This window comes from Bipolaris zeicola (genome assembly GCF_000523435.1).
Source record: "Bipolaris zeicola 26-R-13 unplaced genomic scaffold scaffold_182, whole genome shotgun sequence".
In the NCBI taxonomy this organism is placed as follows: Eukaryota; Fungi; Ascomycota; class Dothideomycetes; order Pleosporales; family Pleosporaceae; genus Bipolaris; species Bipolaris zeicola.
In genome coordinates this window covers 21,873-35,000 of record NW_006912231.1, presented here as the reverse complement: position 1 = coordinate 35,000, position 13,128 = coordinate 21,873, and the positions used below count along the sequence as shown (strand labels likewise).

The 13,128-nt window shown below is 52.4% G+C and overlaps 7 protein-coding genes across 7 annotated transcripts; 3 read left to right on the top strand and 4 right to left on the bottom strand.

Annotated features, from left to right (window-relative positions):
* Positions 1–365: 365 nt before the first annotated feature.
* On the top strand, positions 366–1,501 carry COCCADRAFT_39700 (uncharacterized protein; the record flags this gene model as incomplete). The annotated part of the gene is made up of 2 exons (XM_007717503.1): positions 366–836; positions 896–1,501. The coding sequence occupies 2 exons, from the start codon at positions 366–368 to the stop codon at positions 1,499–1,501; spliced, it is 1,077 nt and encodes a 358-aa protein (XP_007715693.1).
* An 871-nt stretch (positions 1,502–2,372) lies between these two features.
* Positions 2,373–3,230, top strand: COCCADRAFT_105024 (uncharacterized protein; the record flags this gene model as incomplete). Its single annotated transcript, XM_007717502.1, has 1 exon — positions 2,373–3,230. One exon carries the CDS (start codon positions 2,373–2,375, stop codon positions 3,228–3,230), a length of 858 nt encoding a protein of 285 aa, XP_007715692.1.
* A 434-nt stretch (positions 3,231–3,664) lies between these two features.
* COCCADRAFT_105017 (uncharacterized protein) lies at positions 3,665–5,716 on the bottom strand (the record flags this gene model as incomplete). Its single annotated transcript, XM_007717501.1, has 1 exon — positions 3,665–5,716. One exon carries the CDS (start codon positions 5,714–5,716, stop codon positions 3,665–3,667), a length of 2,052 nt encoding a protein of 683 aa, XP_007715691.1.
* A 607-nt stretch (positions 5,717–6,323) lies between these two features.
* Positions 6,324–7,586, top strand: COCCADRAFT_39697 (uncharacterized protein; the record flags this gene model as incomplete). Its single annotated transcript, XM_007717500.1, has 1 exon — positions 6,324–7,586. One exon carries the CDS (start codon positions 6,324–6,326, stop codon positions 7,584–7,586), a length of 1,263 nt encoding a protein of 420 aa, XP_007715690.1.
* A 287-nt stretch (positions 7,587–7,873) lies between these two features.
* Positions 7,874–10,083, bottom strand: COCCADRAFT_39696 (uncharacterized protein; the record flags this gene model as incomplete). The annotated part of the gene is made up of 6 exons (XM_007717499.1): positions 7,874–8,054; positions 8,102–9,008; positions 9,058–9,122; positions 9,336–9,558; positions 9,698–9,726; positions 9,809–10,083. The coding sequence occupies 6 exons, from the start codon at positions 10,081–10,083 to the stop codon at positions 7,874–7,876; spliced, it is 1,680 nt and encodes a 559-aa protein (XP_007715689.1).
* Positions 10,080–10,328, bottom strand: COCCADRAFT_105015 (uncharacterized protein; the record flags this gene model as incomplete). Its single annotated transcript, XM_007717498.1, has 1 exon — positions 10,080–10,328. A coding segment is annotated over one exon (249 nt), but the record flags the coding sequence as incomplete, so codon positions are not given.
* Positions 10,329–11,538: 1,210 nt separating this feature from the next.
* Positions 11,539–13,000, bottom strand: COCCADRAFT_39695 (uncharacterized protein; the record flags this gene model as incomplete). Its single annotated transcript, XM_007717497.1, has 3 exons — positions 11,539–12,122; positions 12,202–12,516; positions 12,574–13,000. The coding sequence occupies 3 exons, from the start codon at positions 12,998–13,000 to the stop codon at positions 11,539–11,541; spliced, it is 1,326 nt and encodes a 441-aa protein (XP_007715687.1).
* Between the last annotated feature and the right edge of the window lie 128 nt (positions 13,001–13,128).

Below are 13,128 nucleotides of genomic sequence, written 5' to 3'. Positions count from 1 at the left end.
CGCGGTACGTGTGACGGGGTAGCGTATGGCGTGGATCGCAGTGGCATGGCCTCGCCCCGGCGGGAATATATGGCGAGCGCCCTTTGTTGGGGGCCTCTGGCAAAGGTATAGATAGTGCACAAAGGGCAGCCGGCCGTGTTCCGCGAGACCAGCGGTCAGTCGGCGGCACTTGGACTGCACGTTGGTGTTGTCGCGCGAGGTAGCTTGCACGCCATACCGCCCAGGGAGTGACGCTGCAGCCAAACGACCGGGGCCGCTAGCCGTGGGACCGGGAGGTGGCAGCAATTCGCAATTCCAGTGCAAAGAAATACCCTCCCAGCAGAGCAACCAGCAAACTCCACGTCGCCCACCACCACCCGCCCCCCATGGCGCCCCAGCACGCCCTCGTCAGCTTCTCCCCCGTAGAGCTGTTCTTTTTGCGCAGGGCCCTGACACAGACGCCCCCCATCCGCCGCGATGTCACCAAAGGGCCCAGCGACTTTCGCTCCATGCGCGCAGAGTATGACGTCTTGCCCACTGCAAACGGAAGTGCGCGCATTGCCCTCGAGGACGGCACAGAGGCCCTTGTCGGCGTCAAGGCCGAGGTGGAAAAGACGAGCCAGCTGCCGACCCTGGGCGAGCCAGAAGATGTAGACATGGGCGACGGCGCCGACGAGAACACGGCCAAGGGCCAGAATGCGTGGGTCGACATAACCGTCGAGATACCGGGCTTCCGAGAGGACGATGCCCTGCCCGTGTTCCTCGCTTCAATGCTCTCTGAGAGCCTGCTTGCGAGTGGCGAGCTCAAAGACCGGCTCTACATCAACAGGCGCTTTCACTGGAAGCTCTACATCGACGTAAGGAGCCATACACACCCCATGACCCCACCACAAACTTTCCCTCTGACACATGCCAGATCCTCATGCTCTCGCCGCCCCTCTCCTACCCGCTTGCCATGCTTTCCATGACCTCCCACCTTGCCCTTCTTACCACACGCCTCCCCGCGCTCAAGTCGGAAAAGGACGAGGATCCGCTCTTTGACGACGACTGGGACGCAGCCGTTCCCCTGTACCCCAAGCAGGCAGGAACAAACAAGACTTCGCCTCAACTAGGGAAGCCACCCGTCATCGTACTAGCCATGGCCGTTGGCGCAAACATCATCTTCGACCCGGCCCCGGAGGAGCTAGCAGTCGCAGACGCTGTCCTTGCCGTTGCATGCACAAATTCGACAAACTCCGCTACGGGTGCGCGCATCGTCTCGATACGCACCATTGACCCTCCTTCCCATCTTACACCACCAGGTGTGCCCAACTCGATGAACACTGCCACTGGCGGTACTGCTCCCACGTCGACTGCCGACGCCCTTACGCAGCGCGAGCTGCTGGCGACATCAGGCGTATGGACACCACCTCGGGGCGGCATGAAGAGAAGTTTGATTGCGCAGGTGACCAAGATGGTAGTAGAGAATGGCGGGGTTGCTGAAGAGGTCATTGGCGCATTGGCAGCCATTGAAGTTGGCTGAAGAGAGTCGAGTGAACATTGCGCACAAAAACGCCCCACCAACACCTTGGGTGGGGATGATCTCTCAACGACTTCATACCAGCAACAAGACCATGCGTCTGGAAACCAGACTAGGCATGGACACAGCAAGATGTTCCAAAAGTCCGACATGAAGTTAGTTTCAAGCTGGGCAGGCTTTTTACGTCGCTCGACAATTGCTCGACCAAGCCAAGCCATCCTTGTTACCAGCACAAGGCATTCGCTATGGCCTTAGTCTCGAGCTGATATAATCAGACACGTGTAAATCAGTAGAACCATAGCATATCACCCCGACGGAATTAATCTTGTAACATACGCGAAGACGGAACGTTGGTGTGTTTTCAATGGACAACATCGGCAAAATAAGTGGCACGTTACCCTGGTAGCGTAGCAGAAGAACAAAGCGTCAACCTCACTTTGTGTCATGCATCACAGAAAACCAAGCAAACATGCTGGTCTCCAAAGTGACCCGACTTTGCTTTTCCGGCATCCCCATGCAGTCCGCAGCGCATCAGCCCCTTTGGGCTAGTGTATATGCCATGTCAGCTGCATCCACGTCAATGATTGTTTTCTGAAAGCTTCCATATACACCGACTTCGATACAGTAAACACTCTCTTTTTGGTACGCGTCGACTACCCGTAGGCGCAGAAACATCCCGTTCTCTATACGCAAACAAAGCTCGTCGCACAAACCGGCGCATCCCCACCAGCATCCCGAGAGCGGTACCAGTGACGACATTTCGTGGCTTGGCTGCCTTGTAAGACTAGCCCTTTGAACGACACAACATCCCGAAGCACCATCATTTGAACCCGAACGATTTGGACGGGCCAAAGCAAGCGCCAACCAAGCAATCATGATGGACCTGCAGCACCAGTCCCACATTTCAGCCTTCAGTCGCTTCTCCGATATGCTCAAAGACACGACTACAGGCCGGCGTAAGCCGAATGCCTCGGGGCATTCTGTTCGCAACCCCTCCATGACTGGCCTGCCCTCAGACCCCATAGCAATGTTCACGCGATCTCGCGGCGATTCCGATCCTTCGCGAGATATCCGTAGGAGCAGCGTGGGCAACTACGCCGATCGCATGCGCCAACTCTTCCACCCATCCTCACACCACACGCACCCCCACAAACGCGGCATCAGCGACCTCCCCGCCGAAGTCCTGCAGCACATATTCTTCTACCTCGAGTTCTGGGAGCTCGTCCGATGCCAGCGCGTCTCCAAGTCATGGCGCGCTCTGGTCCCAGGCGACTCACCATTGCTGGCAGAAATGCTGTACCTCAAGCCCTCGCGCAGCCTGCAAATCTACAACCTCGTCCCGACGACGTTTGAATTCGAGGTCCACGTCACGCCACAAAGCGTCGAGTCAGGAGCCCAGCCGCTTGGCACTCGCATTTCAAAAGGCGTCCGCAACGAGATCTCCCTCTCGAGACGCTGTATAGGTCTCATCCGGACGAGTCAGGAAATCGTGTTTCATCCTCTGATCATGGATTTCAACCACTGGATTACGCGCGAGGGTGTTGCCGGCAATACGCACGGGTCTTGGAGGGATATGCTGGTTTCAATGCCCCCGTTGACGGAGCTGACACTGCGCGATGGCGGCCAAAAGAGGGGTGCTGTCAAGGTGCTTAACGTCAAGGGTCATGACGACGGGGTTAAGCTGGGTCAGCTGTTTGATGTTGTACACGATTGGATGCAGAGGAGGATATGAGGAAATGCATGAGGCGTTTGGGTTATTATTACCATGATTTCATTTGGGCGCATTCTTTTTTTTTGAAAAGGACACCGGCTGTCCTGGCTTACCTTCTTCTTCTCACTTGACTTCTGGTAATCAAACTGTAAATGATAGAATTAGCGTACGAGTTTGGAAAACTCGACATGGGGGCGTCTGGATAATAGGTATGTATATACATGAACATAGATAAGGCATATGGTGAGGTACATGGATAATACAAGATAAAATAAACTTGAATAGTTTTGAGAAATGATGGGAGCGCAAATCCCATTTCGTCCACACACACACACACACACACACGAATTGCAACGCTGAACATATGTTTATACTACTACTATTCTACTAGGGTATCTACGCTTCTCGATGCTGTGAAACCAGCGCTGTGCATACAAATCAAATAAATAAAAAAGTTAACCCTTTAATCGCTGCAACAACTTCCTAATCTGCTCTTTAACTTCATCACAGCTCAAACGCTGTTCTTCGTCCCCATTTATCATACCACTGATCAAAGTCTGAACATCCTCACCAACATCCCCATGATTTTGCACAAAATCTCCGGGGAAAAGACCTCGACGTAACTCCGTCAAGGCAGCTATACGTTCCATCCTCGTGCTAAACTTGTGCAGCATCTCAAACGCCACCACACCCAGCGCGAAGACATCGAGTTTCTCGTTGACACCGCTACTCGCTGACGGTCGATAGAACTCGGTGCCTACTGGCTTCGAAGATGTATCGGAAACCGTGCAACTCCCGCTCAAGGCGGCTACCAGGCCAAAGTCGCCGATGCGGGGTGTCATATGCAGGTGATCGCGCTGGGGACACGGTTTGCAGCTTGACATGTCGATGGAACCGTATGGTGGGTGACGCGCAGTGGAAAGTGAGAGGAAGACGTTTGCGGGTTTGAGGTCGCGGTGGACGACGCCCTGAGCATGTAGGTATTCTACTCCTGCCACGATGTTGTTGAGTAGCTCGAGTGATACGCAGGAATGGAAACAATGTTGGCCTGTTTTCTGCCCAATGGACCCGGACTGGTCGGACGAGAGGAATGAAGCTAGGTTGGTTTCGCAGAGGCTCATTTGTACGTTGAGCATGAGAATTGGTCCGAGAGTTCGGTTCTGCATAAGGTGGTGGGGCACGTCGCTGTTCGAAATCATGCTGTCTGACATTTCGGAAATTGTTTCGTGGGTGCACGGCATGTGCGATCTGGGAATGTTCTCAATATCATCATCTTCCTCTTCGTCTGCGTCCTCAACAGCGCTCATCCGAGACTTTGTTGATGAGATTGTTGCTATCGTCATCTGACTCGCCTGGCTGCCACGTCGGGTTTTGCGTTTGGTCCGTGTAAAGGTTTCCTTAATAGAAATATTGGCACCTTCACTCTGAGGCTCAGGTGTTCCTTCTCTGGGCTCGCTAAACTCAAAGACAATACCAGCGCTGTTGCTGTTCTCAGTTTTAATGGGAGAGTCATCGAAGCTTAGGCTATCCAGCCTAGAATGAATGTCGTTGGTTCCTCCAGAGAAGGATGGAAAGGCAGCTCGGTCCTCTAAAAGACGGTCGTCTCGAAGCATCGGGATGTCTGGGACGCCGGTGGTTTCAGTGGGTGATGTAGTAAACTCGAGCCAGGCGTTATGGTACCGAATGATGTTGTTGTGATCAAATCGAGCGAGCGAACGAACTTCTTCAAGCATGCTTTCCAACTCTTCTGGTCCATGCTCTTGTATTCTTGCAACCTTTGCAGGGCTCACTGGAATCCTCTTGACTGCATAGAATGACCCATCGAGTTTATGTTTGGCTTTGAAAACTTTGCCATATCCTCCTTTACCAACAATCTCCAACTCGGAAAACTCCCGAATATATCGATCAGTCTGCAGATGAGGATAGCCCCGAAGTTGAAATTGAACTGGACCTGATATGCCAGAGAGAACATCGAAACCTAGGGATGGTTGTTGAGGTAGATGCTGGGGCAGCCCATTACCTGGTAGTGCAACCAGAGCTTGTGAAGCTAGTTCGGGGATGACAGAGAGCTTGTTTAGATTGCTTCGGGTAAGCCGATTGATTCCTTCGTTTGCCGTGGTCCGATGGCTTTGCATTTCATCGCTTGCGTAAGCATCGTCGACGTTGTTGGAAATCTGGCGGGCAATTTCTTTGTAGGAGGCTCTACCCAATCGCTGGACTTCAGGGTCCGACGGGTCTTTGCCTAGCTGGGCTGCAACCTCGCGAATGGTTCGTTCCTCCAACAACGAATGTAACAAAAGATCGCGAACGTTCTGGGTTGAGCTTTGTCGTGGATCTAGAGGGGGTCGATGGGGTTGGATGGGCTGTCCTGAGGAAGCGGAATCTAGAGTGTTGATCCTTGACAGGACGCTGTCCTGCTTCAGCTGATTCTCTTCTTCATATTCGCTTTCTTCATCAGACGACTCCGAGCTGGACGATGAGTCGCCTGGCCTTCGGAACATGGACATGGCAGATGGAAACGGCAGTAGTTTGGAGTCAACAACGGTAACGCAGCCTAGATGCTGCTGGGCAGGAGCCTAGGCGCTGATAACTAGCTTTGAATCATTCAACGATTCCTAGACGAAAGGGGGTAAATGCAATTGTGAGGTAGTCACGCTCGCAGCTATGCGTTGTGCTGTGAAGCTGTAGCGTCGAGCTTATACCAACTCGGTGCCAGCAGCTGAGCACGCAAAACCTCCATGAGTACACGCTGTCTAGGCAAACATCGATTGTGGTAGAACTGGGTGGAAGTGCAACGTGTTAATTTGAGGGCGCAGAGCACAAGTACAAGAAGTGCCAGCAGCTAGATTGGAAGGGCGCACAGGCGAGAGTGGGTCTAGCGGAAATCGGAAACGCGTCATAGCACGTGGCCAGGTGGGAGCAAGCCATTCACCTTCGCCCGTATGCGCGCAAAGGGCTTGAAGCACTCACAGAGTGAAGTACTTCCCCAAAGGCATTGATCTGGTGCTGCTTTTCCGGGTAGAGACTCCCACAATGTCGCGTTCAACTACATCGATCAACATAAACCCATACCTTTTGCCAATATCCAGCTGATCCGCCGCCTACACCAGCACCATGCCGCGTCGACTTCCATGGGCGAAGAAAGACACAGCAGGAGCAAAGAAAACAACCCCATATGCAGACCTTGTACCGCGCATATCTGATAATGACGATGAGTTCTTGGAAGACGTGATAGCGGCCAGCAGTAGTAAAGGAAATCAACAAGCCAGCGAGTCAGATGATGATCTCCCCAATCTACCAGCAGAACCGTCAACACCACACACCAAATCCAGAACAAAAGATGCATGGAGAAAGGGACGTGAAGTTTCGTCATCACCTCCACCTCTAGCGGGAGATCTCGAGCAACCACGTGTTGAATATATGCACGGCGCAATCTCCAAATTCGACCTACGCGACGATGAATGGATGATGGTTGAAGACGAATTTCTCCAGACGGCAAAGCTATTCACTCGACACTTGCACATTGCAGAATACGAGAAACTCAAGGAGACGATTGAGGAAAAGAAAGAAGGTGCTGATGTAGCGAGGCCAGTAGTTCCCAACGCGAAGATGTCTGATGTTGGGGTCATGAAAGATAGAGCCAAAGCTCAAGAGCAGAAGCAAAAGAGAGCTCTTCAAGCCGTTTTTGCGTCTCAAGACGACGATGGGGCAGAAGAACAACGGGCTTCGCTTTCAACCCACACGTCACGGGTTCCAACAACAACACCATCATATGCCGCCTCCAAAAGAACTCTAGGAACCTCAGCAAAGCAGCAATCAGTGGCACGCACAACATCAGACAGCGATAGCGAAGATCTCGATACTCTACGGCCCCCAGCAAAGCCACCCCTCAAAGCCACCAAATCGGCCCCATCAAAAATAAGCAGCACCCCAAGTCGACTGATCGGTGCCTCGTCTCTCAATCTCACTACCAAATCTTCACCCCCTACCTTCACCAAACCCGCCCTGCCCCCACCCCCAGCAAAATCCCGCTCAAGACCCCCCCGCCTCGCAAAACCCTTCGACATGCTCGACGACTGGACACCCCCCAAATCGCAACCCCCACCCATTCCGTCTCCCAAACCAACTACAAGCAAACCCTCTCACTCCTTTGATTCCACCGAAACAGTGAAACATGGCCTGCATACGCGATCAGCGAGTTCAGCGGCGGAAATGGGGGCGCAGCATGTGAGACATGAGGGCGGTGCTGGGGGTAGAGATGTTGTGGAGAGGTTGGTGAAGCGTAAGGTTGAGCGGGAGAGGAAGGAAATGGAGGGTCAGGAGGGGAAGAAGAGGAGGACAGGGGATGTGGATGATATTCCAACGTTTTTGTTTTGAGGGCTTAGGGTTTGTTGGCGATTTTGCATGTTTGTTTGTGATGGAAGAGCTTGGTAAAGTAAATGGGATCAGGTGAACAAGGATATATAGTTGTAAAAATCCATTATTTCCAACGTTGTTCCCTTGTAAATCTAACTAGACGGTATAGTCGGATTCTTAACTCATCATCTACATGCGAGCATGGTGCCCTGTCTAAAAGAGTGAACAAAGGGTTTTTTTCTTTACAAAAAAAAACAACAGCACAACCATTTTCTTTCCCCCCAGCCAAATCTTCCACACATCCACACTTATCCAAAAATCTTGTCCAAGAAGCGATTGAACGGGTTCGTCTCTGGCTTCTCCACAAAATTACGATGATACTCCTCAATCTCCGCTACTCCTGAGATAAGATCCGCCTTGTCGGACGTAACCCACTTCGTCTTCTTGAGGATCTTCCATCCGATGACGAGAACGGGGAAGATAAAGACCCTTTGGACTTATTAGCGATTTTCAATTATAGCAGAAAGAGAACTTACATCAGGTACGAAAACAAGAACGAAGGCACATCCCACATGCCCTTCAAAAACACCGTATAACCGCCCACAAACGTCATGATAAACGTGCACACAAGACCATACCACGCCGCATACGGCTGTAGAATACCCTTGTACGGCAGCGTATCGCGATCGAGCCCTTGTACATGGCACGCCTTGTAGAAGCGCAGGAACGTAAAGCACATGACACTGAAATTGATAAGCTGGGACGCCGTGACCAAGCTAACGAACCAGTTCAGTACAACAGCCGAGTTCTCACTCAGCTGAAGGAACGAAAGCAGTGAGATAAGGAGAACGATCAAGACGCAGTAGAAGGGTACACCTTGCTTTGTGCATTTGGTCAGAATCTTGGGTGCTTTGCCTTCGAGTGCGAGACCAAAGAGGGAGCGCGAGGCGCAGTAGACGTAGGAGTTTCCTGCGGAAAAGGCGGAGGCGAGGACACCGGCGTTGACAACGTGGGGGAGGCCTTCGATGCGGAGTCTGTTCATGGCGATGACGTAGGGCGAGGCTGCGGCACCAGGTTTGCCCAATTTGAAGGCGTTGATGAGTTCCGGGTCGTTGTACGGCACGTTTATGCCTACGGCGAGGGAGCCGAGCACGAAGAAAGTGGTTAGACGGTAGAAGACGGCGTTGTAGGCGCGCGGCATGACTTTGCGGGGGTTTTCGGTTTCGCCGGCGGCCATGGAGACGTAGTCGGGTCCTGCGATAGTGAAGGAGGCTTGGATTAGGCATTGGAGGAAACCGAGGAATCTGCCTAGATCGCCGCCGTAGTAGAGCTCTGTGAAACTTCCTGGGTTCTTCCAGTAGCGGAAGCCGTAGCGGTCTTTTTGCGGGTTACCGCCCAACATGGAGATGAAGGTGAAAATGAGGAGACCGATGATGAGTAGGACTTTTGGGATTAGCAAATTGTTCTGACTATTTCTTTGAGAAATGCTCACCTTTTCCAACTGCAGCGTAGAACTCGGTTTCTCCGTACCATTTTACAGCCATCATGTTGATGACACTAGTGCTTGGTTAGCCCTGGTTCTATAACGAATTTCATGGGGTATCCTAGAGCGGATGGGCTTGTTTGATGTGACTTGAGACCTAGCGTATAGCCTGGGAATGATTGACCAAAAAACACAAAGGAATGTGTATGGCCTGCGGTTCACAGTCTAGCACAAAAGGCTCCACGGTGTCCCATGTCGAATATCGGGTGGTACATGGATCTACGTACGCATAGAGCACAAGAACGATTGCGATAATGGCACCAGTGGGCACGGCGTCGCTCCAAAAGCCGATAATGACGTTACAAGCCACAATTTCAAAGGGCACGAGGGCTGCTTCGAAGACGAAGAAATTCCATCCAGCTGCGAAGCCAAAGGCGTCGTCCACGTAGCGTCCAGCGAAGCGAATGAAGGGCGAAGATATTGGGAGGTAAGTAACCATTTCGGCAATGCCTATTGAGGCGCATTAGCTGGGGGGGCTCTTCACGACGGTACAAGCGATGGGGTAAGTAGCTCTGGGCGGGTCGAAAAGCGCTTGGGCATTGTCGCAATGGGCACAGGTTATTTGGAATTGGGGAGTTGAGAGTCTCACTAAGCGTCACAGCCAAAATGACGGTACACCTGTTCAGAGTCAGCTCTGGATCGGATTGTAGCTAGAGCGTACCATTGGGCAGCTGCGCGAGGAATCTTGCGCGGAACTCACCACAACGAAAATGCGATGAACAAGGACGCAGGCCCTCCATTCATGAGGCCGCGACCAATTTGGACATAGAGGGCAGTGCCAATGGTTCCACCGATGCCTATGAGTTGAATGTGTCTGCTTTTGAGCCTGCGATGGGTATTGTCGCTAACGGCTCTCACTGATTCCACGCTACTGGGGCGATGATGGTAGTTGGTGTTCTCTTCATCGACATGGTAGCCCTGCTTCTTCGGCTCGTACGAAGCGCCAGGCTCAAAGTCCCTGCCGGTAGAAGTCATATCTGCTGGAAGCCGAAGACTTGACCTCGGGCTCTCAGAGTATAGTTTTGAGGAGTAGGGCGAAAAATTGCACGACAAAGTCCATGGACCGTTAGTCGGGGTAGGTGTCGGTTGGTGGACAGACTGCTAGGCTGGCGAGGGTCAAGAGACGATGAACGGGGAGCGAACCATACAAGTACATGTGCCGTGCTAATAAATCTTTCAGCAATCCTAGCGTGAGCAGGCAACCCTGCATGTGTTCCACCGCGGTGAAGGCAACGGATTGCACTAGTAATTCTTGGCTCTCCTGGGCGTCCACAGGTATACGTCTGTCTCCCAGCTTGGGGGCAGCAAAGGAACGAATCGCCATTGAGCTCGGTGGTGGTGGTGGCTGCCGCAGCAAGGCTGGCGCAGGCTTTTTTTCCAACTCACACAGCCCTCTGGCAGACGCACAAAGGCTCAGGTGTGGATGGGATCACGCATCCCGTGTCTGGTGTCGTGTGCCCTGTTTGTGGGTGGAGAAGATGCGATAACTGCTGTTTGTGGGCAGGGGTGTGGGTATGGAGCCGAGTGTACTTGCCTAGTCGGAGAATGCGGAGAAGCACCGGCGCGCAAGACGGAGGAGCTCGACACGGCTTTTCCCTTGGGCAGTATGGTGCAATGTCACCCTCTTGCCGTGTCTTGTTTCCTATCGGTCTCCCCGATATACTTGCGCCAGCCTCTAGAACCACAACTACTCTGCCCCTCATGTGCATCTTGGCTAACAAAGCTTCTCCAATAGCTGTCCGAGCAATTCAATCCTAGTGGTTAAAGCCAACTTGGCATCACTGGGCTGAGCAATTGGATTCTAGGCTTACTTCCCATCTTACTGTGCTCCACCGTCTCTCCAAGGCTTATCTGCACTTTGCCTTCACGCCTGAACGCAGGTGGAGGCCACTCTCGAGCCCGGCACTCGGCATACTTGACTGCTTTACCGAAGCATACGAAGAATGGCGCCATGAGAGCGGGTCTGCCATCAGACAAAAGAGCGCCTCGAGATAACGCTCTAGTGTCGGCTTGTCAGCCTCGAGATGTACTAAGAGCTGTTTTCTGCCCCCACAAACTGACATGGGGATCGTCGCCAGTTGACCGGTGTTTGGTCCGTACAAATAACGCACCCCACGTTTTTGCTCAGATTTGGCGCAGATTTCCTGTTCATGCACACCCAAGACCATGGCTCCGGCGAGCACTAAACCGCCATAATTGCCGTGCATTTACTTTGGCCACACAGAGACGCTGCGCAAAACTTCCACATCTCAATCAGTCCAAACAAGGAACCAGCCGTTTGCAATATACACTTGTCTTCAGCATCCACCTGGGACGAGTACCAAGCTAAATACTATACAAATAGAAATTACAGCCTCTCAATCGACAGAATTACAACAGCCTGCACCTCGTCTCACAGCTCAACTCAACTTTTCATTTACCCACTGCCCGCTATAGCGAGTCTCTGCCAACGGGCCTTCGCTTGACCGACGGGCTGTTGGGTATTTCAGGCAAGTCGGCCGTGATGTTCTTCATCGTCATAAAATCATCTTCGCTTGTACCGTCCACTTGTCGCTGCAGTTTGTCGATGGTCGTCTGCTCTCCCAGCCAGCGCTTACCAGTCTTGTGGTCGAAGTGAACTGGCTGTACTATTCCGTCGTAACTCGACATATCTTCCAGCGTCGGTGGGTATATAATGGTGGTTTCTCTGCGCTCGAAGCCCTCGTCTGTCATGTATGGTTTTCCCTCGATGACTTGCGGCTCGGTGCGCCATTGGAATGGAGCTTCTGGAAGCACGGGTTCCTTTTGCACAATATCCCACCACCTGTTTTTGCCTGTACGAGAGGGCAACTCATCAGCAGAAATCTCAATCAGGCCCTCTCCGTCGGGATTGGGGATAAAGTGACGAGGTGGGAGAACCTCAGTCTGCATCACAGGCTGCAGTCGGTGGTAGTAGGTATAGTTGTGAATCTCTCGATAGATTTTGTGCTGGACAATCTCATGCTCGTATGGCTTGACAACCTCATGTGTGACCGCTGTTGTAGTTTTTGTCAGATGACCTGGTGTATATTGTGTTTGGGGGCGTTGCCCAACGGCAAGACAAGTCTGACTTACCAGGTGCCCACGATGTCTCTCTGTCTGTTTCAACTGTGTCGTTTAAATCAACGATGCCATTGAGCATCGATTTCTGCTTGACCTGCCACTCCTCATCATTGCCGTACACACCGTGCTTATCGCTCGTAGAATCGAACCCCGCAGGCTTGACAGCCATATCCTGGTGGATGTGGTGTTGTCTTCCCAAGCTCTGCGATGGCCGTGCAAGGTCTTCTGGATCTTGCTGTTGCGCTCCCCCTACAATGCTGCCATTGGTGGTGACGGCCCTGCCGACCAGTTTGTCTCGAGCATCGCCGTGTTTGTAGCTGGTGGAACCTGCACACAAAGTTAGTTCTCTTATCTGTTATAGTATTTCCACAGCATTGAGCATACTTGGTGTTGGTGGGAGGGGCTTTGATAGATCACTGTGAGGCGATACTGAGTGGCCGGTATTGGTACCTGCCACTATCGACTGTTTGCTGGGAGCAAGTGCAGGGGGAATGAGTTTGTTTTCATCAGAGGCAGACTTGACGAGGTTGGTGTTGTCAGACTGGGTATTATGCACAGATTCAAGCGGTAGGGTAGCTGAGTGAGTAGCTACGCCGTTTGTATGAGTGGTCTTGGGGTGTTGAGCATATTCTGCTCGAGGAGAGGCGCTCTGAGAAGCTGAAGATTTCCGTCGATGGCTGTGACGGGGAGAGCTAGGAAGCTGTTCAGCACGTGGACTAGCCCCTTCAGACTGCTCATATGAGGCACGGGGCGATTGCGTTGGTGTTGAGCCCTTCCTTCTATGGAGTACGGCCTTGATCTTTTCCTTCATGTTGACTGCAAGGTGAAGTGGAAGCGATGTGTGTAGTTGGCTAGATGGACTGAACATGTGCTGGTGACAGTGGGGTGGCAGATTCTAGGCCTTGTATGGCTATTTCTTCATGTGGCAGTGGCTGGAAT